General features: G+C 38.8%; 1 protein-coding gene across 3 annotated transcripts in view; it reads right to left on the reverse strand.

Annotated features, from left to right (window-relative positions):
• Positions 1–26,454, reverse strand: part of ADCY8 (adenylate cyclase 8) — a 265,567-nt gene that overhangs the window by 197,175 nt on the left and 41,938 nt on the right. For all 3 annotated transcript variants that reach the window (XM_021942625.2, XM_009213592.4, XM_021942626.2), the window contains exon 2: positions 14,617–14,766. In XM_021942625.2, the coding sequence (XP_021798317.1) occupies positions 14,617–14,766 (150 nt within the window). The remainder of the gene's footprint in view (positions 1–14,616; positions 14,767–26,454) is intronic.

The raw sequence follows: 26,454 nt of genomic DNA on the forward strand, positions 1-26,454 counted from the left end.
ACCAACCAAAAAAAGTCCAGTCCCAGACGGATTCACAGCCTAATTCTACCAGAGGTACAAGGAGGAGTTGGTACCATTCCTTCTGAAACTATTCCAATCAATAGAAAAAGAGGGAATCCTTCCCAACTCATTTTATGAGGCCAACATTGTCCTGATACCAAAGCCTGACAGAGATACAACAAAAAAAGAGAATTTTAGACCAATATTTCTGATGAACATTGATGCAAAAATCCTCAGTAAAATACTGGCAAACCTAACCCAGCAGTACATCAAAAAGCATATCCACCATGATCAAGTGGGCTTCATCCCTGGGATGCAAGGCTGGTTCAACATACTCAAATGAATAAATGTAATCCAGCATGTAAACAGAACCAAAGACAAAAACCACATGATTATCTCAATAGATGCAGAAAAGACATTTGACAAAATTCAACAGCCCTTCATGCTAAAAACTCTCAATAAATTTGATATTGATGGAACATATCTCAAAATAATAAGAGCTATTTATGAAAAACCCACAGCCAATATCATAATGAATGGGCAAAAACTGGAAGCATTCTCTTTGAAAACTGGCACAAGACAGGGATGCCCTCTCTCACCACTCCTATTCAACATAGTGTTGGAAGTTCTGGCCAGGGCAATCAGGCAAGAGAAAGAAATAAAGGGCATTCAGTTAGGAAAAGAAGAAGTCAAATTGTCCCTGTTTGCAGATGACATGATTGTATATTTAGAAAACCCCAACATCTCAGCCCAAAATCTCCTTAAGCTGATAAGCAACTTCAGCAAAGTCTCAGGATACAAAATCAATGTGCAAAAATCACGAGCATTCTTATACACTAATAACAGACAAACAGCCAAATCATGCGTGAACTCCATTCACAATTGCTTCAAAGAGAATAAAATATCTAGGAATCCAACTTACAAGGGATGTAAAGGACCTCTTCAAGGAGAACTACAAACCACTGCTCAGTGAAATAAAAGAGGATACAAACAAATGGAAGAACATTCCATGCTCATGGATAGGAAGAATCAATATCGTGAAAATGGCCATACTGCCCAAGGTAATTTATAGATTCAGCGCCATCCGCATTAAACTACCAATGACTCTCTTCACAGAATTGGAAAAAACTACTTTAAAATTCATATGGAACCAAAAAAGAGCCTGCATTGCCAAGAAAATTCTAAGCCAAAAGAACAAAGCTGGAGGCATCACGTTACCCGACTTCAAACTATACTACAAGGCTACAGTAACCAAAACAGCATGGTACTGGTACCAAAACAGAGATATAGACCAATGGAACAGAACAGAATCCTCAGAAATAATACCACACATCTACAGCCATCTGATCTTTGACAAACCTGAGAAAAACAAGAAATGGGGAAAGGATTCCCTATTTAATAAATGGTGCTGGGAAGATTGGCTAGCCATAAGTAGAAAGCTGAAATTGGATCCTTTCCTTACTCCTTATATGAAAATTAATTCAAGATGGATTAGAGACTTAAATGTTAGACCTAAAACCATAAAAACCCTAGAAGAAAACCTAGGTAATACCATTCAGGACATAGGCATGGGCAAGGACTTCATGTCTAAAACACCAAAAGCAACGGCAACAAAAGCCAAAATTGACAAATGGGATCTAGTTAAACTAAAGAGTTTCTGCACAGCAAAAGAAACTACCATCAGAGTGAACAGGCAACCTACAGAATAGGAGAAAATTTTTGCAATCTACTCATCTGACAAAGGGCTAATATGCAGAACCTATAAAGAACTCAATCAAATTTACAAGAAGAAAACAAACAACCCCATCAAAAAGTGGGCAAAGGATATGAACAGACACTTCTCAAAAGAAGACATTCATACAGCCAACAGGCACATGAAAAAATGCTCATTATCACTCGCCATCAGAGAAATGCAAATCAAAACCACAATGAGATACCATCTCACACCAGTTAGAATGGCAATCATTAAAAAATAAGGAAACAGCAGGTGCTGGAGAGGATGTGGAGAAATAGGAACACTTTTACACTGTTGGTGGGACTGTAAACTAGTTCAACCATTGTGGGAAACAGTGTGGTGATACCTCAAGGTTCTAGAACTAGAAATACCATTTGACCCAGCCATCCCACTACTGGGGAGATACCCAAAGGATTATAAGTCATGCTGCTATAAAGACACATGCACACGTATGTTTATTGTGGCACTATTCACAATAGCAAAGACTTGGAATCAACCCAAGTGTCCATCAGTGACAGACTGGATTAAGAAAATGTGGCACATATACACCATGGAATACTATGCAGCCATAAAAAAGGATGAGTTCATGTCCTTTGTAGGGACATGGATGCAGCTGGAAACCATCATTCTCAGCAAACTATCGCAAGAACAGAAAACCAAATATCACATGTTCTCACTCACAGGTGGGAATTGAACAATGAGATCACTTGGACACAGGAAGGGATCATCACACACTGGGTCCTATTGTGGGGAGCCAGGGTGGGGAGGGATAGCATTAGGAGATATACCTAATGTAAACGACGAGTTAATGGGTGAAGCACATCAACATGGCACATGTATACATGTGTAACAAACCTGCACATTGTGCACATGTACCCTAGAACTTAAAGTATAATAATAAATAAATAAATAAAAGAACTATGTGATAAAAAATAATAATAATCACATATTTGGGGAAAGAGAAATGCTTATTGGAAATGCTCCTTAAATTAATTATTACTTTACTCATTTGATACAGTGTTAGTGAATGTTTAAATACCAGGGTAGATATTATAGGGGGAAAATCACAATTCGTCCATGGATCAAGGAACTTGTAATATAGCAGAGGAGATATGAAGACATGACATATATAACTCTCAGACTAAGTTGGAAACTGCCAAGCTTACCAAACTCTTGTTTGTTACAAAAAAAAAAATTCTATTTAAAAATCTCCTCTTGTTTTTAATTCTGGCACCTAACTCAGGACGTGGTCCACAGTATGTATTCTATAATGCAATAACCTAATTAGATTTTGATAATATGTATTTGACTATCACCAAAGCTCTGAAGAGAACTCTTGAGTGGAAAGCTCTGAGAAAAAAGTCAATTAATGTAGAATTTTGATTGGATTTTAATGCTTTTGCTGAGTCCTGAACAATGAAGTGATAAAACAAGCATACTAGATGACCCCTGGACCAAGCTGTGCCTGAAGCCTGCTTAGAAATAGAACTCAAGTCTAATGCTGGTTGGGGAGGAAGACAGTCCACCACAGAATAAGTGATGTTCTGTGATTATTAGCAGTTTTCTTGTACTTGGTGGGTAGGAAAGGAGAAAGCTGGAGCCTTTAGAACACTTTGGAAGAGATACATGAACATAAAATCCCATGTGAGAAGGGCAAAAGGAGCTTCCTGAAGAACGCACTATCCTCAGTCTAGTCAGGACATATCACTGTTGGTGGGAGCCTTCACTGGAAGCTGCCACCTTCATGGGTCACTGGGTCTTTTCCTCTGGGTAGCTTTAGTGTGTGTTGAACGATATCTTTCCCCTATATTAAGACAACTCATCTAATTTTCCCACATCACTATGTGTATTCCTGTTGATCACATTACAGTCCTTTTGTGACAATTGTACACCTGCCCCTGGATATTCAGTAACAGGAGGCAATACGTTCTTCTTATTGCTAGAACCAATATGAGTTGAGTTTCCCGTCATTTGAGACTAAAAGAGTGTGCCCGATGTGGAAGGGAGGGCTAGGGCCCTCCCAAGGGAGAGGGGAGTAGATTGTGAAGAGCATCCCGTGTTGAAGGACATCGTAGCATAATAATTGGTTATATGGGCTCTGGAGCAAGACTGTTTAGGTCTGAGAACCAACTGTGCAACTTACTAGCTCTCATTTAGCCTCTCTGTTTTTCAAATTCCTCATCTATAAAATGGAGGTAAAAAATTCACCCACTTCAGAGGGTTTATCTGAGGATTAAATGAAGTAATCTATGTGAAGTACAGAACCTCACACGTACTAAATGCTGTCAGAGCCAGTCACTGTTACTTCCATCCAGGCAACGTTTAAGGAGGGTAGAGAAGTAAGATATGGGTCTGATTTCATTCTAAAGGCAACAGGAAGTTGTATTAGTATCCCAAGCTGGCATTAAAAAATTACCACAAAATGTGGTGGTTTAAAACAATAGAAATGTATTCTCCTACAGTTCTGGAGGTCAGAAGTCTGAAAGGAAGGTGTTGTCAGGGTTGGTTTTTCTTCCGGGGCCCTGATGGAAGAAACTGTCCCATGTCACTCTCCTGGCTTCTGGTGGCTACCAGCGGTCCTTGCAGATGCCTCGCTCCAACCTCTGCCTCTGTCTTCACAAGGTGCTCTTTTGTGCACTTCCTGCGTCTGCCTCTGGGATTCTCTGTGTTCTCTTCTTATAAGGATACCAGTCACATTGAATTAAGGCCCACCCTAATCAAGTGTGATTTCATCTTGAATCAATCTGTAAAGAGCCTATTTCCCAGTAAGATCACATTCTGAGGTTTGGGGGAACATGCATGTTAGGGGGACACTATTCAACCCAGTATAGAAGTCATAGAGATGACCTAACTAGATTTAGTTTTTAGAAGGATCACTCTGGCTGCAGCCTGGAGAATGAATTTCAGGGAATGAAAGGGTTGTTGCAGTGATCCAGGAGAGAAATGGAGAAGGAAGTAGGGTTAGAAACATTGGAAAAAGTATGAAAGATGGATGAGAAAGAGAATTAACTGCTCATAGTTATTACTGCATGTCAGGGAAAATGGAGAGGATGGGTAGTGTGAGCTTGAAGAGTTGGTGGACAAGGGGTGCTGTTTGTTCACTAAGGGAATACTGCAAGGGCAAAGTTTTGGGAAGGAAAGATCAATACTTGTTGAGCAAATGAAGGATGAAATAATGGTTTTGCCCTATGCCAGGTTTCCTTTCGCGTTGACGGCATAGTTCTAAGCCTCTGTCTCAACTTTCTAGATTCCAACGGCTGATCAAGAGTAGTGTCAATGCTTTTTAAAAGATCAACTTGGAATTTTGGACTTCTCATAAATAATTTACAGAATAGCACTGCGTCACAGTGGCCTCCCTACACCGCTTAAGTGATTCACTAGCCTATCTACTGTGAAAGGCTGTCAACAGTATACACTAAATGCTCATAGCTAGCTGGTTCTTTCAAGTCTACCCCCCACGTCTGCTACTTGTGTCCTATCTTTACCAAGAGGCAGTAATGTTTGTTTCCAAATCTGTTTATGATAAGCAAGCTTTTGTTTCTATGAAAAATGAGTTGAATACTATACTATACTCAAAATTTTCATTCTAAAAACGTTGCTTTCAAATGAGCTGTGGGCAAGACATTTGCAAAAGATTAGAAGAAAAAAATTCTAGGACGATTTTACACCAAGATAGCTGAGATAGTGCCTTTAAATTATTTTACCTCTTTTATAGCCAATCCATTTTGGGTGTAACTCATGCAAAATAGTAAATGTAGAATTCTGGTCAACTGACCCTTACTCCAGTCTCACTAAAATAAGCTATTTTAGGCATGGATTATTTTAAAAATACTTATTTTATTTTCTCCTACTCTATTTTACTACCACTCTTGAAAAGTGCCTTCAACTGTATCAAGGCAACAGAGCATGTCTTCTCTTCAGCATTTTATAGTAAGGCTATATTAGGTTTCCAATTTCAATTTCTTTAGTCAAAATTATCTGCACAGACTTTCAAGATAAAAAGCCCCCACAGAGTTCTTCAGCGGCTCCTCCATCTTCTCCAGGCTGGATCAAAGGTGTTGAGGCCTCTGATGGTGATTGATTTCTGCTTTCTGGATGGCCTCTGTATGCAAATTATAATTGCACATGAGCATAGGGTCATGAACTGTCTTTGAATCAGGGGTAGCATTAACAATCTGTATTGCTTATGGATGCCAAATTTGAAGTAGAACACAAATAACAAGAAGAAAAACTGTTGTTACTAGAATCAGAATACCTTTTCCTTTGAAACTTAGGATATGGCCCAGGTGATCCAACAGTTCAAGGATCAGCCATGACCCCCAGCTCTCAACTATTGAGGCCCCACTATGTCAGCCAATGGGTGCTTTCTATATATTGCTTGATTTTCTTACAACTAGCTTGAGATGTAGGGTTTATTATCTTCGACAGATGTTGAATCTAAGGTTGGAGTAACCACAGTCACCCAGATATAGACTTAGAGCTCTGAATCAAATACAGGTTTGTTTTTCTTCAAAGCCTTCACTTCTTCCATCACGCCAGAAAATGCAAATAATGTGCTAGGAAAATTGCAAAGAACCAGGCAGCCAGATGGAATGCAAGAGCTGGTGTCCCACCCACATCGGGTAAACACAGTTCTTCGAGTGAAGTCAGTTGTTACAGGGAGATCAGAGGCCATTAACACTGGTACTGTGCTTGCCACTCAAAACCTTCCTGGTGATTGGAGGGAACCATGGTGCTAACCCTGATATAAAACAGCATGTGAAAAACCCATGTTAATGAAAAATGTCTTAATGCCAAAAAGAAAGAAATAACTTACAATAGGAAACATTAGAGGAGGCTTCATAAGGGGGGGGGGGGGGGATCTGAGCATCAGATTGGGGCGTTGGTGAGATTTTCACAGAAATAGCCCTAACATTTGTAGAGTTCTTTACAGCTGAAATAACACTTTTTCAGGCATTATGTTATTTGTCTCTCAAAACACTCCTGTGGGTTAGGGCGGGAATTATCATTTCTAATTGAGAGATGAGGAAACTCACATACAAAATGGTTTGACAACTTGCTCAGAGTCACACTAGCAAGTTAGAAATAGAAATGGGACAAGCATCTAGGTCAATACTGTCCAGTAGAAATACAACGTGAACCACATATACAATTTAAAAATTCCCAATTTAAAAATTCTATAAAAAATTAGCCAGAAACAGTTGAAAATCATTTTAATTGTATATTCTACTTAACCAAATATATTCAAAATATCATTTCAATGTATAATGAACATTCAATTAGTTTGTACAAAGTCATTAATGAGATATTTTGCATTTCTTCTTTTTTTGGATTGTCTTTAAAATCTGGTGTGTATTTTCCATGCACAGCATGTCTCATTTTAAGACAGGCACATTGCAGGTGCTAAATATACACACAGGGCTAGTGGCTGCCATACTGGACAGAGTAGAGATTTTCTGACTTCTAGCCCAGTGTCTTTGTGCTCTGCTGAACTGCCTCACAAATATATACAGAGTGGGAGTGGAACATCTCATCCTAATGGAGCAATAGTGGCATGTCATTCAGGTTCCTGGCAGGACATAGCTGGTACCTCAAAAGGGATAATGAAAGAGAGTTATTGAAAAATTAAGGTACTCAACAATGAATGGTAAAGCACCCCAAGGTTAGGAAGGGCTGGCAGCTACAAACACCCTTGGAATCTGGCAAATCCTTCACTTTAAGCGAGGGCTGCCTGTTAGGAACTGTGGCTTTTGGTGGATAAATGCAGCCACTGTAAATCTACAATCCAGCAGGGTAGGATATGGGAAGATAAATGCATTGACGTCTCTGTCCTCCCACACTCTAGTTCACGTCCAGTACCTCCCACTGGCTGAACCCAACCAGAAGCCAGAGGATAATGAGTCTGTTGATGAGATCCATAAAGGCCACACTCCAGGGGCAGAGAAAATGGCAGAGAAGCAGAGAGAGATGGAGACAGATAGGGAACGACCAGCAAGAAATCCCAGTCATAGACATGCAGGGCATCTTTGCTGGGCTGTGTGAGGTGTTGGGGTACAAAGTGGGAGGTAGCAAGTGAAATGATTGGAATGTCACGCTGGAGCCAGGTGGTGAATGGGCTGTGAGGCACAGTAAATGAAATTGGGTGGGTTCTATGGGCAGTAGTAATCCTGGGGCTTTCTCACATTTAGTGTGAGGTCTTATATAATCCAAATTGGGCACTAAGAAGATGATCCTGACAGGTGTAATACTCTGTGCTGGGGTTTTGAGATGTGAGTTAGCCATATACCTCCCTTCTCAAATGAACCAAGTGAGAAATAGATATGGAAAACAGACAGGAATCGACTAAATCAAATCATTCAATCAAAGCAGCCACTTTATTATTGGCAAACGAATGGGAGACTTGGCTGCAAAGGAAACAGACGTGAGCTTCCTATTTTTTATTTCTGCTCTATAGCCACAGTTCCCCAGCCAGAGGCAGAGTAGCTGGCTACTGTGGGCTCACTGCATCAGTGGAATCCCTGCAGGGAGGACAGCAGCCTGAATGTCTGGGCTTCCTATAAGGGGGAAAGGGACAGCAGCCTGCATAGGTGGCCTCTCTGTGGGGAGGAGAGGAGCCTGCATGGGTGGGCTCCCTGTGAAGAGGACGAGAACTTGCATGGGTGGGCTCCCTGTGGGGGACAGAGGAGACGGCATGAATGGGCTCTCTGTAGGGAGGACAGGAGCCTGCATGAGTGGGCTCCCTGTGGGGAGGAGAGGAGACTGCTTGAGTGGGCTCCCTGTGGGGTAGACTGCCTGTGGGGAGGAATCAAATTCTTATCCCACAGAAAGGTCTGGAGAATGTTTGTACAATGACTTCTAACATATGAATCCTGCTCTCTGGAGAAAAGAAACCAGTGGATTCCTCCCTGACCATCTCAACGTCAGATAGAGAGGGACAAGAATAGGTGAAAGAAAGCAGTGGCTTTGGCTTCATGCCCCGCAGAGCTCAGTAAGTTTGTTTAGTTTATTGTTTTAATTTCATAGATTATAAGGAAAATGGAGAAAAGGGAAATAGATTTATTTTTCAAGAAGAATGTTAAGGTGAGTGACTACAGGTGGCTAGATTAGTATACATTGGTTAGTAACTGGTTAACACCAATTAGAAAGCTATTTTGTGAGAGGACTTAAACCAGGCAGTACTAGTAAAGGAAATATAGAAAAAATGTGTGCATAAATGGTGACGATAGCACCCACAGGGATAGGGACCACGGTTGATGTGAATGGATCAGGTACAAGGGTGTATCACAGAGAAAGAGGAGTACTTTTTCAGGGGATGGGAGGATCATGAACAGGCCGAGCTGATGATACGTGTGAGACATGCTGAGGAGGCTATCGAGCTGGTGCTGGTGGTGGGCATCTGGAGCTTAGAAAAGAATGCTGATGTGGGAGCAATCAGGAAGTGATGGTTGAAGCCATGATATAGCACCTAAAGAGAACTAAGAGACGAACAAAAAAGAAGGGGTCAAGGAGAGGCCCTTGAAGGATGCCTACATTTAAGGGTTTAGAGGAGGAAGAGGGATATGTGAAGGAAACAGGAATCTGAGACTGGAAAGAAAATCAAGCGCCCCATAGTAAAATTAAGAGAGGAGAGTGCTTCAAGGAAAGGGTGTTGGGGGGTGACTCAGCAATACCAAGTGCTGTAAAAATCAAGGATATGAGGAGGCAAAAATAAGCCAAGGGTATAGCAGAATATATAAAGAGATTAATTCCATACAGAAATGTATGAATGAAACTCTCATGTGACATTTGAGCTGAGTTTTGAAGGATGGATAAGGTACAGGGATGAAAGGAAGGTTACACTAGGTAGGGAAAAACATGTAAACAAAGGCACGAGTGTAGAGGGTAAGGAGAATGTGTAGGAAACTGAATATTTCAGTATAAACTAAAGAATAATGAATATGAAAGATGTTGATAACATATAAGGCTGAACATGATGGGTGGTCAGTGGGTGGCTTTGAATGTAAGGAATGAAGAATAACAGAAAATGACTTGGAAGTAAGAGGTTTTTGGAGTATAATGAGAAGACCTATCTAGTTGGAGCAGAAAGAATAAAGATGCTAAGGTTCTACCACTTTTAGGTCAACTTTGATTCTCTGAATGAATTAACAGTGACAACGCTCTACCGTACTGATCAATATTATTTTTAACTTTAAAAAGTCCCCAGGATGTTAAAAGGCACCAAAATGAATCAAATGAATCAACTCAGAACTCAGTAGGAAACCCAGCTTTCTCAATCTACTGTCCGAACAACCAGTTTACACCAATATTGTCTAACAAAGATATTTAAGTTTAACAGAATTGCTTTAATACAGTTAAAACATCTGCTGCATTTAAAAATAATCTTCCTGCTGCTGCAACATATGGTATCATCAGAAACTTTATTCCAGTGCCCCCAGAGGTTCTGTGACACCTTGAAATGCCATGATTACCATAACGAGGTTTATACAATTCTCCAAGCTGAAAGAAAAACAATTAATTCATTTTAATATTTAAAATAAATATGGGCCACTTGCATCACCTGGGAGAAGAAGCAGGATTATGAAAACTATAATAATTAGAATCTAACTCCCTAAAGAAAGATGCTTCAAGATGTAGCTTCCAGATGGAAAATTCCCCTAACAAGTCGGCTTAAGATGCAAGCTCAGCCTGTCTCAGTCTCTCCTGAATTGGCTCTTCCCACTAAGATTTTAAATGAAGGGCACAACGGGCACAGGTATCTTTATTTTTACACAAAGGAGTTATTATAATATTCATGTAGGTAGAAGTGAAGCTAGGAGCCAAAGTTTGAATTCAATATAACTAGTTAAATAAATATTACTCAGAAGATCCTACATTTCAGCCACTATGCTAGATAAAAACCAGAGAATCCGTTGAATTATATAGAGTAGCTGCCTTTAACTAGTCTTTAGAGGTTGTGAAGAGAGAGAAGCACAGATTAGTATATGTCATAAAGTGGGACACATTCTTTAATAGACTTAACTATCATGGCATGTGGCGAGTACAAGAAAACCATCTCAACTCTACCTGGGAGACAAAAGCAAGCCTCGTGGAGAAAGGAATGCTGAGGCAGAAGAGTAGAGACACATTAGGAGGGAGGTGGATTTCCCAGAACTATTAATACATGGCACAGGGTGGTGAAATAGCAGTTTGGGGAAAGAGACATGCAATGATTGAGATCCATGTGGCATGCTAAAATAGAGATCTGACAAAGAATTTCTTCACTTTGGTGTACACAGCACTTTGAATAATGCCTGGTGCATAGTTAACACTCAGGAAATATATAGCTATTATTGAATGGAAAGCAGTAAGGTTCCACTTAACAGGTTCACAATTTGCTTCAGGATGTCAGAGAAAACCAACTGTCTGGCATTGCTGTCCTTTACTAGGTCATACGTATCTTGTCATCGGTATCTTTGCTAATTTCTTTCCTTCCTCTCTTCTAAGAATTAAAGTCATACTCACCCGCGAGGTCCAATTCAGAGTAAAGACTGAGTCTTATTTGGCTGTCTCTCTACAGCATGAATGGGTGAATAGATAGAAGAATAAATGAATGATTGAATGATCATGGGAATTCTCATAAATCCTTCCAACAAACTAGTTCCTCTCTTCCTTCAAGATTTTTGCATGTGTTTTTTGCTCTTTATGGTGTACTCTTTAATGCCTCTCCACTGAGCTGAATCCTATTCACATGTCAGCTCAGGTAAAATATTTTTCGATAGCTTTCTACAAGCCTCCAGGTTAGTTTTGACCCATACACTATTGCCATACGTGTCCGTGTAGTCATTCATCTTCTACACCAGGTAAACTCTTTAAGGCCAGAAACTGATTGCTAGTCAGCATTATATTCCCAATGCTCAGCAGAGCTCCTGACGCATAATAGACCCTCCATAAAGAAATTAATTCACGGTTGAACAAATTAAATGATTAATTTTTTTGTATCCTACCATGAGATAAAAATCATGAATGCAAGAAAAATCCCACAAAACATGGTCATTTCTGTTGAATATAACCTATTTGATTCTCAATTTATAATTGCAAAATATTACCATCAATCTTATTTAGGATCATTATCCAAGGAAAAGGTATCTGCTGTCACTTAGGTTCTTACAGCATCTCCTTCACAGGGTATAGAATTTTTAACAGTTACGTCATTATAATTAGTTCTGATAAGAGGTAAATGAGAATTCATTTGTCAATGACACATGATATTTTAAAAGATATGGATGGGACCTAATGATGATTCTGGTTGCTATGCACTTAAGGAGAGCCATCATCCTGATTTACCTCCATATAAATAACCCTAAGTTATTACAACTGAGCCAAGTCAATCCATAATAAATTCTCACATGAGTCCTCTTGGGACTAAACTATGTTGACTGATTCATATAAATCATTACACACAATAATGCTAATAGGAACTCCTCACTGACTTGCAAGGGCATCTCACACAAAGTAATTCTAACCATTAAGGAGACTTTTCATGAAGGATGTTATTATTCCCATGGCATTGATGGGGAAACTAAGACTCAGAGTTTGTTCAAGCTCACTAAAATAGTAACTAAGCAAAAATTACTAATCCAGGGCAATCTCATATGAAAGTGTATGTTTTCTCTGCCAGACTACACTGCCCATCTATTACTGAGGAAGTTCTCAAGGATAATGGAAACCTGAAGCAGAGATCAAATGCCAGTGGAAAGTAACTTTAGCACTGATGATGTAGAGTCAGCTATCTCAGACAATACCCTTGAGTAAATAAAAGGTGGTCAACATGCCACAAATATCATAGTTGTGAATATAGGACTAAAAGAAGCCTACACAATATTTTACTTCATCCTAGGAACAAAGCACCTTCCACAAAAGATAGTCTTTTCTTGTATTTTATCCAAGAAATCAATGAAACTGACTTATATGTTTGTATTGCTTTCTACATAGTATCTCATTTGAGGCAAATGTAATGCAGAAGAGAAAGATATTGGCCCATGTATAAAAAAGGAACCTATGGTGGAGAGTTTAATAGCTTAGGTGGTCCAACTAGGAAGTAATAAGAGCCATGACCCAAACTCTAGTGGTCTTTTCACTACATTCTAGTTGTCGCTTTCTCTTACCTCTGTATATTATTATTTTCTTCCTCCTTCTGCCAACTCAAAAAAAATAAATAAATAAAGATTAGAGGGAATGGTGGATGATTCCTCCACAATTTTAGATTAATAGATCACAGTGATTCCAAGACACCCAACTTGAAGGATGGGAAAAGAAGCAAAAAGTCTTATGGAGATGGTAAGGCAATAACTTTTAGTGTCTCCAATATATCATAAACACTAAATAAGAGGCAGCCCAGACAACTCACCCACAATTTCAGCTCTCGTTGTGACAAAGCATTAAGAACAGCTGAATACATTATTAATATGGCAGCATTCTCTGAACCGGCACAGATCCCATGGAAAGAGTGACATGCCAGTCTGGCAACTGATCTGTTTTGCACAGGAACATAATACAATAGTCCTGGGAGATACTCGTGTTTATTGTACAGGGTGTTTCTTTCTTAAAGTTATTTTTCTTAATTATTCCAAGGGTTATTCAGAGAAATTGCTATGAGGTTCCAGAATTATTTTAGGCAATAACTTCGAAATTCCTTATTCTAAATTTTGTAAAGTCAAAGTAAGATCTGAAAACTCAGGAGTTTCCTCTGCCCCAGGAGACAGCAGATGGCAGTGGGAGTTGAGTCCTGGCAGGTGTACCCTACCTGTCTGTCTCATCCATTATCACCCAGACCTGGCTTCACTCACTTCAAAGATCCCTGACTCCCTGGTGATTTGATGCAAATTAATCATGAAGTAAGTGTTGAGTCTTTCTCTGCTACTTTCTTTATGATTTTTGCAAACTATTATTGCCTAAAGTCTTAAATAAGAAATGTGCTGTATTATAAATAATAAGACATAACTTTAAGAGAAAGGTCTTAGTTAAAAAAAGGTCTCGTATTATAGAAATAATATATCTACAAGCATAAAATTTCCAAGAGCATATATACTTGGGATGCTATAAATTGATGCTAAAACCAATTTTCAACACATTCCTGATATTCCTCTTGGAAAATTGTTTTCAGAACCAAAGGTATGCATGGATTTAAAATATATAAATAGCTTTAATAGGGACAAATCTTTATTCTTTGAAAGTAAATTTGAATTTGGAGAAATATATTATTTGAGGCCAAAACTACTTTTAAGTTCCTATAACATCCGCCCAATCAGGATGTCCAAAAAATTATTTTATCTTAACCTCTCCAAATTGGAACACATTATTGCCCCCTGCAATCCAACTTCTTTTCCTACTGTATCCCTTATTCTGATGTTGGCATCATGTCCACAGGATTTTTGTGTGTGTATATCCCTTCTAAAAATCAGGTTGTGGTTTTAGAGACTAGGCATGTGTAAGATTCTTCTACGCGCTTACTCTAATTTGAATTGGTAGACAGTAAACATTTTTATCTGAAATAACACATTTACAGTTTAAAAGAAAGAGGGTCAAAGACAGGCATGCTGATGGTTTTGAGGCATCATGACCTTGTTCACAAACACAGATGTCAGTGAAAGGTGTCAGGAAATACATCTGTGACTGTAATCACTTTATTTCTTATGGGGAACGATGAAGTGAGTGTGGAGAATAAGACCAACCCATTCTGACCTGTAAGTCTAACACAACTATTTCCGACTCTGGAATCCTGTGACATAAACTTTAAGAGAACACTTGCAAGTCAGGACGTGTTTGGGAGCAAAACAGGAGCTCCATATAAGTTAGAGACTGGCTAGGTGATAACTAAAACACACAGCCTTGTCAGTTGGTACCTGTCTTTGGTTCTCTGTCTCCAGGCGCAGCCTGGCCTCCACACACCTCCGAGTCTCCAGGAAAGCTTGGCGCTGGGCCCGGTCTGACAGGTAACTGATGAAGATTCCAGCTGTGTTCATACACATGAATAACACTGCCTGGGCCACAACCTAAAACAAACACAGTTTGGTCAGGTGCTTAAAACAAAAGCTATTTACAAGCAACAATAAAATACACAAATAAATATGAATTTCCAAGGTAAATCCTAATGTAGTAATCCACATGTTTAATCGCATGTTTGTAGAACTATGCCCTTCATTCAGATCTTGAGACAAATGTCATCTCTTCAGAGAGGGCTTCTTTCACCACTTTCTCCAATTTAGGCTTCTTTCTCCCCAGGTTTAGACTGGAGTCTTCATGGGAAACCTGCTGTGAAAAAGAGAGAATCTGGTTGACTTCTTTACTCCACCTTCTCTCTCTCCCCTTCACCAGCAAAAGCTTCTGGCTTTTAAGGGTTTGGAGAATCTGGTGGGAATAAAAAGAAGAGACTAATAAGAAACAGGAAAGGAATCCATTGAATACCTTTGACTTCGAATACATTGACTACTATATTTAGACTCTGATGTTCTCAGATCTCCTTGGATAGAATCCAAGTCTTGTTTCTAACTCAAGAAAAGAAACGTGTTTATCTATTGCTTTTCATCTCCACTTCCATTATTCTATTTCTAGGCATCAAGATATGTTTCTTGGACTCTTAAATTGGGCCTCCCACTTTTTCATTTGCCCCCTTTCTAACTACTCTTCAGTCAAGAAAAGCAGACATTTTTGAAGAGGGGTCAGCACATGGAAGAAATGAACAACGTAGTATGAATTTCTTTATTTTTATGGCTTTAGCCTGAGACCAGGTCACAGCTCATGCAGTGTGTGGTAGCTATAACGCCAATAGAAAACGCAGGTAGCTTAAAGAAGCAAAGAACAGAGTTCCAGACCACTGTAGCTTCCAGAAAGTGGGAGAAGAATTCCAAAAAGTAAAGAACCCGGTGAAAGAAAACCTAAAATTGTTTTATAACCTCTTAACTGAACCACATATGCATAGGGAAGACAGTAAGCAATTGAGCTAAGGATAAAAATAACTGAACTGATATTTGAACTGCAGTCCAAAAGACAAAGACTTTCTTTTGATTTCAGTCAAGTTAATTACCTGCTAAAGTGAAACAGAACAAAACAAAAATCACTATTTCCAGGGGAAGGTAAGATAATTCAGCCTTAACCACAGAGCATTCACAATGCCCAGAACATAGCACAGACTTATGTGACATAAAAATAAACATTAAAATGTGACTCAATCTCAAGAGAAAAGATAGTTAACAGATATCTATTCTAATCTGACCCAGATGTTGGAATCAGCAGGCCGAGATTATAATAGTTCTTACAACTTTGCTCAGTGACATTCTAGCAATGAATGAAATTCACTGAAAGTAAATATTTTAGCAGTGAATGAAAAGATAAAAAATAAGAAAAGAAAGAGAAACCTCAAAAAAAGAAAATTTCAGAAATGAAAAACAAAATATCTGAACCAACTGGATATTAACAGCAGAACATAGATGATGGGTCAGTAAATTTGGAAATATGCCAATAGAATATAACCATTTTGAAAAAAATTATTAATAAATAAATATTATTTAATAATATATAAATAAATAAAAATATATTTTATACACTTTTGTTTTGAGATGGAGTCTCACTCCACCACCCAGGCTAGAGTGCAGTAGTGTGATATCAGTTCACTGCAAACTCCGCCTCTTGGGTTCAAGTGATTCTCCTGCCTCAGCCTCCCGAGTAGCTAGGATTACAGGCACCCACCACCACGCCCAGCTAATTTTTGTATTTTTAGTAGAGATGGGATTTCACCATGTTGGCCAGGCTGGCAGGTCTCAAACTCCTGACCTCAAATGATCTATCCACTTTGACCTCCCAAAGTGCTTGGATTACAGGAGTGAGCAACTGTGCCTTTTATATATATGTGTGTGTGTGTGTGTGTGTGTGTGTATATATATATATATATATATATATAGAGAGAGAGAGAGAGAGAGAGAAGACAGGCTCTCACTCTGTCGCCCAGTAGCAGTAGCACGATCTTGGCTCACTGCAACCTCTGTCTCCCAGATTCAAGTAATTCTCCTGCCTCAGCCTCCCGAGTAGCTGGGATTACAGGTGTGCACCACCACGTGTGGCTAATTTTTGTATTTTTAGTAGAGATGAGGTTTTCCTGTGTTGGTCAGGCTGGTCTTGATGTCCTGACCTCAGGTGATCTGCCTGCCTGGGCCTCCCAAAGTGCTGGGATTACATGTGTGAGCCAAAACGGTCAGCCGAAAAAAATTTTTTTAATGATTTATGAAAAGGTTTTATTAGTTTGTGTGACAACACTGAAAGGCCTAACATACATATAATTGGATTCTCTGAAGGAAAGGGAAGAGAGAATGGGGCTAATTTGTTTAAAGAAATAATGCAATTCTTATAAATGTTATAAAGATACATATTTACAGGTTCAATAATCTCAGCAAACCCTACATAGGATAAATGTGAACAAAACTACCCTCCTTGCTGGGCACATCATAATCAAAATGCTTAAAAACCAAAGAAAATCTTGAAAACAGTCAGATAAAAATGTTACATATAGGGGACATATTCTTCAGTTATGATAAAGATTTTCAGATTAGATAAGAAGAAATATTATATGTCCTATTTGTAACATATAGTCCTAAAATACATTGATATAAAAACTGGGAAGTCAAAACAAAGCTGGCTTTGTTGTATAAATACCAGACTAAAGATAATTTTTTGAAAAGGGCATTACTAGAGATAAGTAGGGTCACTACACAATAATAAAGGGTTTAATACATCAGAAATACATAAAAATTCTGAGCATGGACACATTTAATAGCACAACCTCAAAATATACACTGCAAAATAGGATAAAAGTCTATGTAATTATTTATAAATCTATAGTCATAGTGGTCTCTTTTAACACAATTTTCAGCAGTTTATATATCAAACAGATTAAAAAGTCAGCAAAGAGAGATAATTTGGAAAGCTCATATGATTAACAACCTTGAAATGAAACATTGATATGGTTTGGCTGTGCCCCTACCAAAATCTCATCTTGAATTGTAGCTCCCATAATTCTCAGGTATAGTGGGAGGGATCCAGTGGGATAAAATTAAATCATGGAGATGGTTCCCCCATACTGTTCCCGTGGTAGTGAATAAGCCTTAAGATAGCTGATGGTTTTATAAGAGGATTTTCTTCTTTCGCCTGGCTTTCATTTTCTCTTGCCTGCCACCATGCCTTTCTCCTTCTGCCATGATTGTGAGGCCTCCCCAGCCATGTGGAACTGTGAGTCCATTAAACCTCTTTTTCTTTATGAATTATCCAGTCTCGGGTATGTCTTTATCAACAGCATGAAAACGGACTAATACAAACATGCTACTCAATAATTAGATAGTAGAAATTCTTTTAAGACACATATTGAAAATTTGTAAAATATCATCTTAGGATAGGACCTGAAGTTAGCCTCAGCAAATTTTGAGGTTTCATCTCCTGTTACAGTGTTTCAAAGAATCATTTCAGGATCTTGATCCTACTTGTTTAAAATGTCCACTGAAAGCTCTGCTCTTGTCTGCAGCTGCTTTGGGCACATAGATTTTGGTACCCATCAAGTAGAGTTTGACCAGCTTTCATTACTCAGTCAGAACTGTGTAAGCTGAACTAAGTAGGATGTCAATGATTTAGCTGTTGTTTCTGCCATTAATAGTTGGTCCTCTTCAATTAGGACATGGATACAATTAACTTTTTCTTCACAGATTGATGTGGATTTTCTGCCCTGTGGGCTTCACATCTTTAACATCATCTCATCCTTTCTTAAAATGAGTGATCCATTTGTAAACTGCTGATTTCTCTGGGGCATTCTTTCTATGAACTTTTGTAAAGCACCAGTGATTTCACCATTCTTCCACCAAAGCTTCCCCATCAATTTGATGTTTGTCCTTACTTCAATTTTAGCAGAATTCATGTTGCTCTGATAGGGGTTCTTTTGTAACTGATATCTTACCCTTTTTAGTATCTCAAGGTGAATCCTGCTCAGACATATTGCAACATTTCTATAAGTTTATCTCGGTGCAGAAAGTTTTGAAATCCATATTATCTTACCATAAATCCATCATTTAAATCCAGTTAAATAAACAACTGGGAGCAATCATTGGTCCTGTGGAGTCAGGTGGGCATGAACGTTTTAAAAATCCCTCAGATTGTTTAGTTTGACTTCAGTTGTTTTTAAATTTTATGTCATTGGAATCATATTTTTTACTACATATTATTTTCTTTATTCATTTTGATGCATACATTGATAGTTCCTTTATTTTTACTGCCAAATAGTATTTAATACACCACAAAATATTTATCTGTTCCACTACTCATGGACATTCTGATTATTTCCACTCCCATTCTCTTGTGGGAAATGCTGCTCTGAACATTTTGGGCACGTTCCTGGGGCACATGTGCAAAGGCAACTCTGAGGTGTGGAGTGGGAATACTTCGTGCTAACCTGATGGATACAGAATGGTCTCCCATTATGATTTTGATATCAGTTTCCCAGATTACTAACATTTTACACTGCCTAGGTTGTGGGGGAAATAGTCACTCTCATACCTAGTTGGTGAATGTGTGAATTTGGCAATATCTACAAAAATGGACAATATTTATATTCATGAGTTCAGTAACCCGAATTATGTAGACTTATTTCATAAATATGACCACCCATGTGCAAAGATCAAAGGATATAATAACGTCACTTACAATAATAAATAATTAGAAATAAGTTAAATGGCCCTAAACAGAGGATTGGTCACATTATAAATCCATCCAGTTGAAAAGTGGGTGTGGGAGAAGGAAAGAATTAACATCTACTATATCATTTTTAAATGCATAGACACACTCGATAAGTTATTGGGTAATTCTGGGGACAGAAACTGAAGCCTGGGTTTATAAACTCTACCTTTCTGGTTTTTGTATATGTGCATGTAGGGTACCTATTATAATAAAATATATTGTTAAAACAGTAAAATGAAAACTCCCCATCATGACAATAAGGATCGTTTGATTCCTTCAAGGCCATTTTGTACTTTTCCTCACTTTCTCATTTTCCTCTAACCAATCTGATTTCTGTTATTTTCTGTTCCTTCATTAGGTTTTTACCATTTCTGGGACATTCAAATGTTGTTGTCCTCTTCCTCGAACACTACTCTGCATACCTCTTGCCTTGCCGATTCCTCTTATCCTTCTGTTCTTGGCTTTATTATAGTTTTCTCAGATAGACACTCCCTGATCACTGTATCAAAGTAGGATTTCTGCACCATGTGAATTTATCACGAATTGTAATTATATATGTATTTGCTTGCTTGGTTAGTTGATGCCTATCTGCCACCCTGGATTGTGAGTTCTAATAATATAGAGATGATGTTTGTTTTAGCCATTAATGGACAACTAGTATCCAGCACAGTAAATAAATGCTCAGCATAGTGTCAATTAATTGCTCAACACTTAATAAGTTCTAGATATTTGCTAAATAAATCGGTGAATAGCTTTCCTATGTACCAGTACTCATCATTTATAAAATATACCAGAACAATGATCTTACAATAGCATTGGTAAGATAAAACACCAAAACTATTCTTAAACAATACTAACAAATGCATGAGAGCTAGAAAAGAAAAAAAGTACATGACTTTACAAAAGATAAAGAAGAGAGGTATTTCTGTGAAAATGCTAAGTATTATTAACTATGTTAATGGTTATAATATGTAACTACATATATACATGGCTCAAGATGATTTACAGCTTTAATATTGTTACAGTCAAAATCCCACATGGAATTTTTATTTGGAACTTGAAAGGTGATTGGAAAGTATATCTGAAAGAATACGTGAGTTAGAATATCAAAGAAATTTTTAACAAAAGAAATTAGAGGGGGTTCTTGACCAACCAGAAGGTACATGTACTATAATGCCATGATAATTAAAACTGTCACAGCAGAGAAAAACCCAACTGCAAAATTAATGGAATAAAGTAGAGTATATTGTATAGAGACAGACAATAAAAATTGTAACAAGTTTGTACATGATCCATGTAGCTCCAAGATCAAAGGTTTAATCAGAAAGAAAATTTTCCCAAAAAAGATAATTGGTCAACTACAGGGAAAAAAATGGACTGATAGTCACCTCATACTATATGCAAAAATAAGTGCCAGTGGATGAGAGCTAAATGTGGAAGATGAGACTATTAAAAGGGGGAAAAAATAAAGGAGAATACTGCTCTAGTCTAAGCAGAAAAATGTGAGCAAAGTCTCAAATTAAAGAAAACTGGTTATTATTAATAAAATCAATCTGATACCTTGATGATATGAAGAAACTTTACTGTAATATTTATGAGAAGAAAATTGGCAACGTGTTGCAAAATTTGACTCATTTCTTTTGACCCACTGATCCAACCTTTAGAAATCTGTCTTCAGGAGATCATCAGACAGAGCACTAGAAACTTCTGTTAGGGAACATTCATCGTAGCTTAATTCATGAAAAATTTATAAATGGAAACTGTATGTTTTTAACAGTAAGAGAAATGGCCAAATGAACTATGGTCTGTGTAAATAAAAATAATATAAAATTGCATTTAAAATACTTAATGACACTAGCACATCTCTGATGAATTAAGTAAAATGTAATATTTTCAACTGCACTTAACATAGAAATCTATAAATTCAATGTGATCCTAATGCTTAAAATATGAAGAAATATATATACATATACATACACATATATAAATAAAAAGAAATACATAAGTCTGCACGCACTTGTGTAACTGTGTGTGTCTGTGTGTGTACTGAAATAAGAATAAGTTATTCAAATAAACTCACTTGTGGAGATCTAACAAGGCAGTACAAACCCATAAGGTGTCAAGATCTACACTTAGACTGGTGACCCTAGCATTTGGGGCTTCTTCCTTCCTGGGGGCATTTGCAGATTCCAAAAGAGGTGACTGAGAGTCTGAGAAGCACAGCAGGATGTTTAAAACTTACGCAGCCGGGAGAACAAACCCTGAGGTCTGGAACCAATGGGAAAAACAGAATACAGAAAAGACCATCCAGATAGAGTCTCTTGATCTTGGTCAGTAACTGACCTCACAAACAACTTTAAAATAAGTGTTTCTGTTTTAGTATCTAGTAATTATCTACAAATGCCTGAACTGCTCATTGTTACTATTATTAATTTTTGCTAAATGTTTTGAAGGAAATACCACTCCATTGTGACAGTAGCAGATTTGTAGCTCCATGAAGCGTTAAGTGCATATGGTGATGACCATCTCAGATTGGCTGTACTTTGTAATCCTTCCAACCTATGGCTCTACCTGGATCCCTCAGGTCCCACCCTGTCTGTAAGCCACCTCTGACCCAGAATTGGTGTGCTAGATGTGAGATACTTGAGAAATATTTATTAATCATTTTTTTCCTGCCCTTATACATTTGTAAGCTATATTTGAAAAGCCTTCCTAAACCCTCACTTCTATTATTTAATCCATTTCAAATCATTTATGGAATGAGTTCTATGTGTCAGGCACGGTTTTATAAACTGGTAGTATACAAATCACGTAATGTCCGGCTGTCATTCTAGTGCTGGGAGATGGGCAATAAACAAGTAAACCAAGGAATATTTAACACATGGTGGTGGCGGTAGTATGAGAGTGTGATAAATTCCATGAAGAATAATAGAGCAGCATAAAGAGGATGAAAGTGATGGAACAGGGGCAAGACCACTAACTGAATGGGAGTTCAGACAAGTCCTCTCTCACAAGTAGACATTTGAGCAACGACCTGAAAGAAGTGAGGGAGTCATCCTCATTTGAGAAGAGCATTCCAGGCATGGAAAAGTTCCAAGGTTCTGAGGCAGGAGAAGCAAGAACCCACTCCAGCCCAGCATGAGGCCCACTGTGGCCAGAGCAGAGAGCCATGTGGGAGCCTGGGGAAAAGCTTTCAAAAGCAGACTCTGAAAGGTCTCAAAGGGCCAGACCATGGAGGGTCTTGAAGCTTTTCTCTCCACGAGATGGGAAGGCCCTGCAAAGTTCTTAGCACTTGGAAACATGACCTACCATCCATGTTTCAAGAGTCACTAAGGGCTACTGTGAAGAAAACAGACTGTAGTGCAGCAAGGACAGTCAGGGAGACAAGTTAGAGGCCTCTTCCAAGAGTCTCCTTGAAAAGAGATTTTGACTTGGACCACAGTGGTAATTATGCAGGTGATGAGATAGGGCCACACCCTGAATGTATTCCAAGGGAAGAGACAACAGGATTTGCTGGTGGATTTTTGTGTGGACTACATAGAAAAGAGAAGAAAGTTCTAGTTTAAAAAATGCAGATCCTTTGGCCATACTGAGAACCACTGAATACAAATATCCAGGGGTGTGGTCATGGAGAACTTTATTTTTAGGAAGCTCCCAGGTTGATCTGCTGCAGTGGGTCTGTAGGCTCGCATAAGGAAATCTCTGAGTCACGTCAATGACCTGATGATCACATATAACACTGAACTTTGATCTCCTTTTCATATGTCCATCAACCTTACTCAATCTGTACTCCCCCAGGGCAGAGCTTGTGGCCACTGTCTCTTATCTCCTAGCACAGGGCCTGGCATCCCAGCATTTCATACACTTGCAGAATCTAACTGAGTTGGCACACTAACATGAGTGAATTCCAATTGCCCACTTCTTTGGTCCAGTTTTGTGATCATCGGAAGGAGGAAAGTTGTCACTCTGAGGTGAGAAGTCCTCTATGAATTCTTCTGGAACAGGAAGAAGATTCCCTCGTCACTTTCCCCTTCTCCTTCCCCCAACCCCAGGAGTGGAAAGGTTCTCAATGAGGCTGGGGTGATAGAGACAGCATAGGCACTGATGTTTGATGCCAGGAAGTTCAAAGTTGGAAACACTCACAGAGCCAGCTTCCCTGTTGATATAGGATTTGTGTTTTAAGGGTCTAACTCCCCAGAGTGGAGGTGGGAAAGGGGGATAGCTCCCTGGGGTGTCCTGAGGGGCCCCTCCTCTCCACTCTGCACTCACTGTGTGTTTTCTGGTGCCACAGGAACTTGCACTATAGTTTCTTCACAGCACACTTTGTACAAGGAACATCCCCACAGTCTGCATCCCAAGCTGTTGAAGGCTGGAAAGGCCTGCTTTATTCAGAGTGGAAAGAAGATACTTCCACCTATTTCTGGGCCTCCCTGAAGCATCCACTCAAGTGTGATTGTGTGCGTGGAAAGACCAGCTCTGGGAAAGTGACTGCTGGATCTGTGCCTTGAGTTCATTTTCTTTTAAACAATAGACAGAAAATAAAGGAACGATGTGTTGCAATCCAGTACTGATTTGCATTTGGATATTTTCCAATACTTTCTTTTGTGGATCTTTTACCCTGGTTTGTCTTTAGGACTGATGTTTCATCATAAATTTTGGAGGATGTTAAAACTGAAATTGGGAGACTAAGTAATAACAAGTATGACTTACTTTAATTGAGTTTATATTAAGGGCAGAACACTTTACAAAGAGCCTTTCATACATGTTCCTATTTAATTTCAGTGAGGAAGGAGCCATTATTATGTTTATTTTATATATGTGGGAGCTTGGGATCAGAGAAGTTAAGGAACATCTCTAAAGTTAAACAGCTCCACAGTGGCAGGCCTGGAAATTGAGTACAGGAGGGTGGGGTCTAAGCAAGACCTGGCTAGGATCTGATGGAGACCTTTCATATTCAGAGAAAACAAAGCCCAGTCAGGAGACGGGGGTGTAATTTAGTAAATAAATGCTGGACAAGGAAGGAAGCAGGTTTAATATTTTGCCACAACGTGCTGGGTGTATGGGAAAAATGGTAGGTAAAGATCTCCTACATGCAGGTAAATGAGCCTGACTGGAGAAGTGTTGGCCTCATTCTCTAATAGATAGCTAGCATTTGTTGAGCAGAGCACTAAATATGTACCAGGAATCATTCAAAGTGCCTTGCATATTTTATTTCATTTAGTCTTCACCATAGCCCAATATGGTAGACACTATAACATAAGCATTTTGTAGATGCCAGAGCTGAAGCTTGAAGTTTAATCGTTTGCTTGAGATAATGAATGGTGCAAGTGGTAAGGCTGAGGTGTGAACCCTGGTAATGGGAGTCAGAGCCTGAATTATAACAGCTGTGCTCATCAACCCCATGCCTGAGTCTCTGCTGGACTAACACAGCAACAGTTCACCCCATCAACAAATCCAGGCTTGCCACACGCACCCTAGGATTCGGTCATTTTTACAGATCAGTTTTTGAGCCCAGTAAAGGGGAAAGAGCCTTGGTAAGGAGGTGCATGTTGTCTGCAGGCCTTTCCAGCACAGTCCAGAAGACAACGTTGGCTTCCAGGTGGCTCTAGGAAATAAAAGGAGAGCCACCTAAGGCAGAGAAAGGGTCTTCAAATGCATCGTTAAAATAGTTACGTTGTGCACATGTACCCTAGAACTTAAAGTATAATAATAATAATAATAATAATAATAATAATAAAATAGTTACTTGATTCAATTAAGATGTTCATGGAGCATTTCAATGTGACCTAGGTCCCATTTCTGTCTAGGGCCTGAATGTTTAACCCTTTCCTCACAAAGGTGTTCTCAAGCACATCACAATATCTCCATCTGTAAATGGCAAAGCTAAGGCCCTGAGAGTAACTTGCCCAAAGCCAAGTAGCTTAAAAAATTCTGGAGTGGTGATTACCACCTGGGCTATTCTGCCTCAAAGCCTGAGGATGGGGAGTGAGGGAGAAAACCTGGAAAGAGATTAGATGCTCTCCACAGCTCTCAGGGGTGTCTGGAATCTGCGGGAGGTGGGGGTCCTGAGAGAGTGGGTGGGGCAGCTTCCCACTAAAAGCCTTTGCACCTGCGAGATGCTGGAGCTTTTGTAATCGGAGACCTGAGTTTGAATCCCTCAGCTCCACCACCTGCTAGCCATGTGAATTTAGGCAAGTCACTTTATGTCTCGATGAGCCTCAACTTTCTGATCTGACCAATGGGAATAAAACCTTGCCTCATAGAAGTGAGGTTAATACTATATATATATGTGTATATATTTCTATCTAATATATACATATACTATATATATAAATATATATATATTATATATATATATATACACTGCATATGAATGTTTCTAGCAGCTAACAAATGCCCAATAAATGTTAGATATATATTGAAATATGAGGCCATCTGATTTTCCATAACTTTGGAAAATTATGGTGTAATTTTTTTCTATTTTATTTCTGGATAAATGATGCACCATGGATGTTCTTCCTCCAGGTTAAGAAATATCCCAGAGGACCATGAAGTATTAAAGTCTTCTATATTTACGGTGCTTTACAAAGAACGTTTATGTCCATTATTCACTATGCAGGGAAAAGAGTAGAGGGGGTGCTTAGGGATCAGACAGAGTAGCCTTCAGTCCTGTTGCTGCCATTTACCCCCAGGGGGACTGTAGAAAGTCCTTATCCTCACTACGGGAGTGGATACTAAAAGTGTGATTTGCTGTGCTATGCATAGAGCTTAGCAGTTTAGCCTAGTGGCGAAGAATTTGGGCTTCTAATAATGCCATTTACTTGTTTTGTAAACTTGGCTCAGTTAATCAACTTTTTTGACCCCCAAATTTTCTTACCTGGAAAACAGGAATACCTTCCTCAAAATGTTGGATAATCGATGAAATTAACAAAAGACCTGTAACACAATCATTAGTCAATGTGTATTGACTG

Source organism: Papio anubis, chromosome 8, assembly GCF_008728515.1.
Source record: "Papio anubis isolate 15944 chromosome 8, Panubis1.0, whole genome shotgun sequence".
Classification (NCBI taxonomy): Eukaryota; Metazoa; Chordata; class Mammalia; order Primates; family Cercopithecidae; genus Papio; species Papio anubis.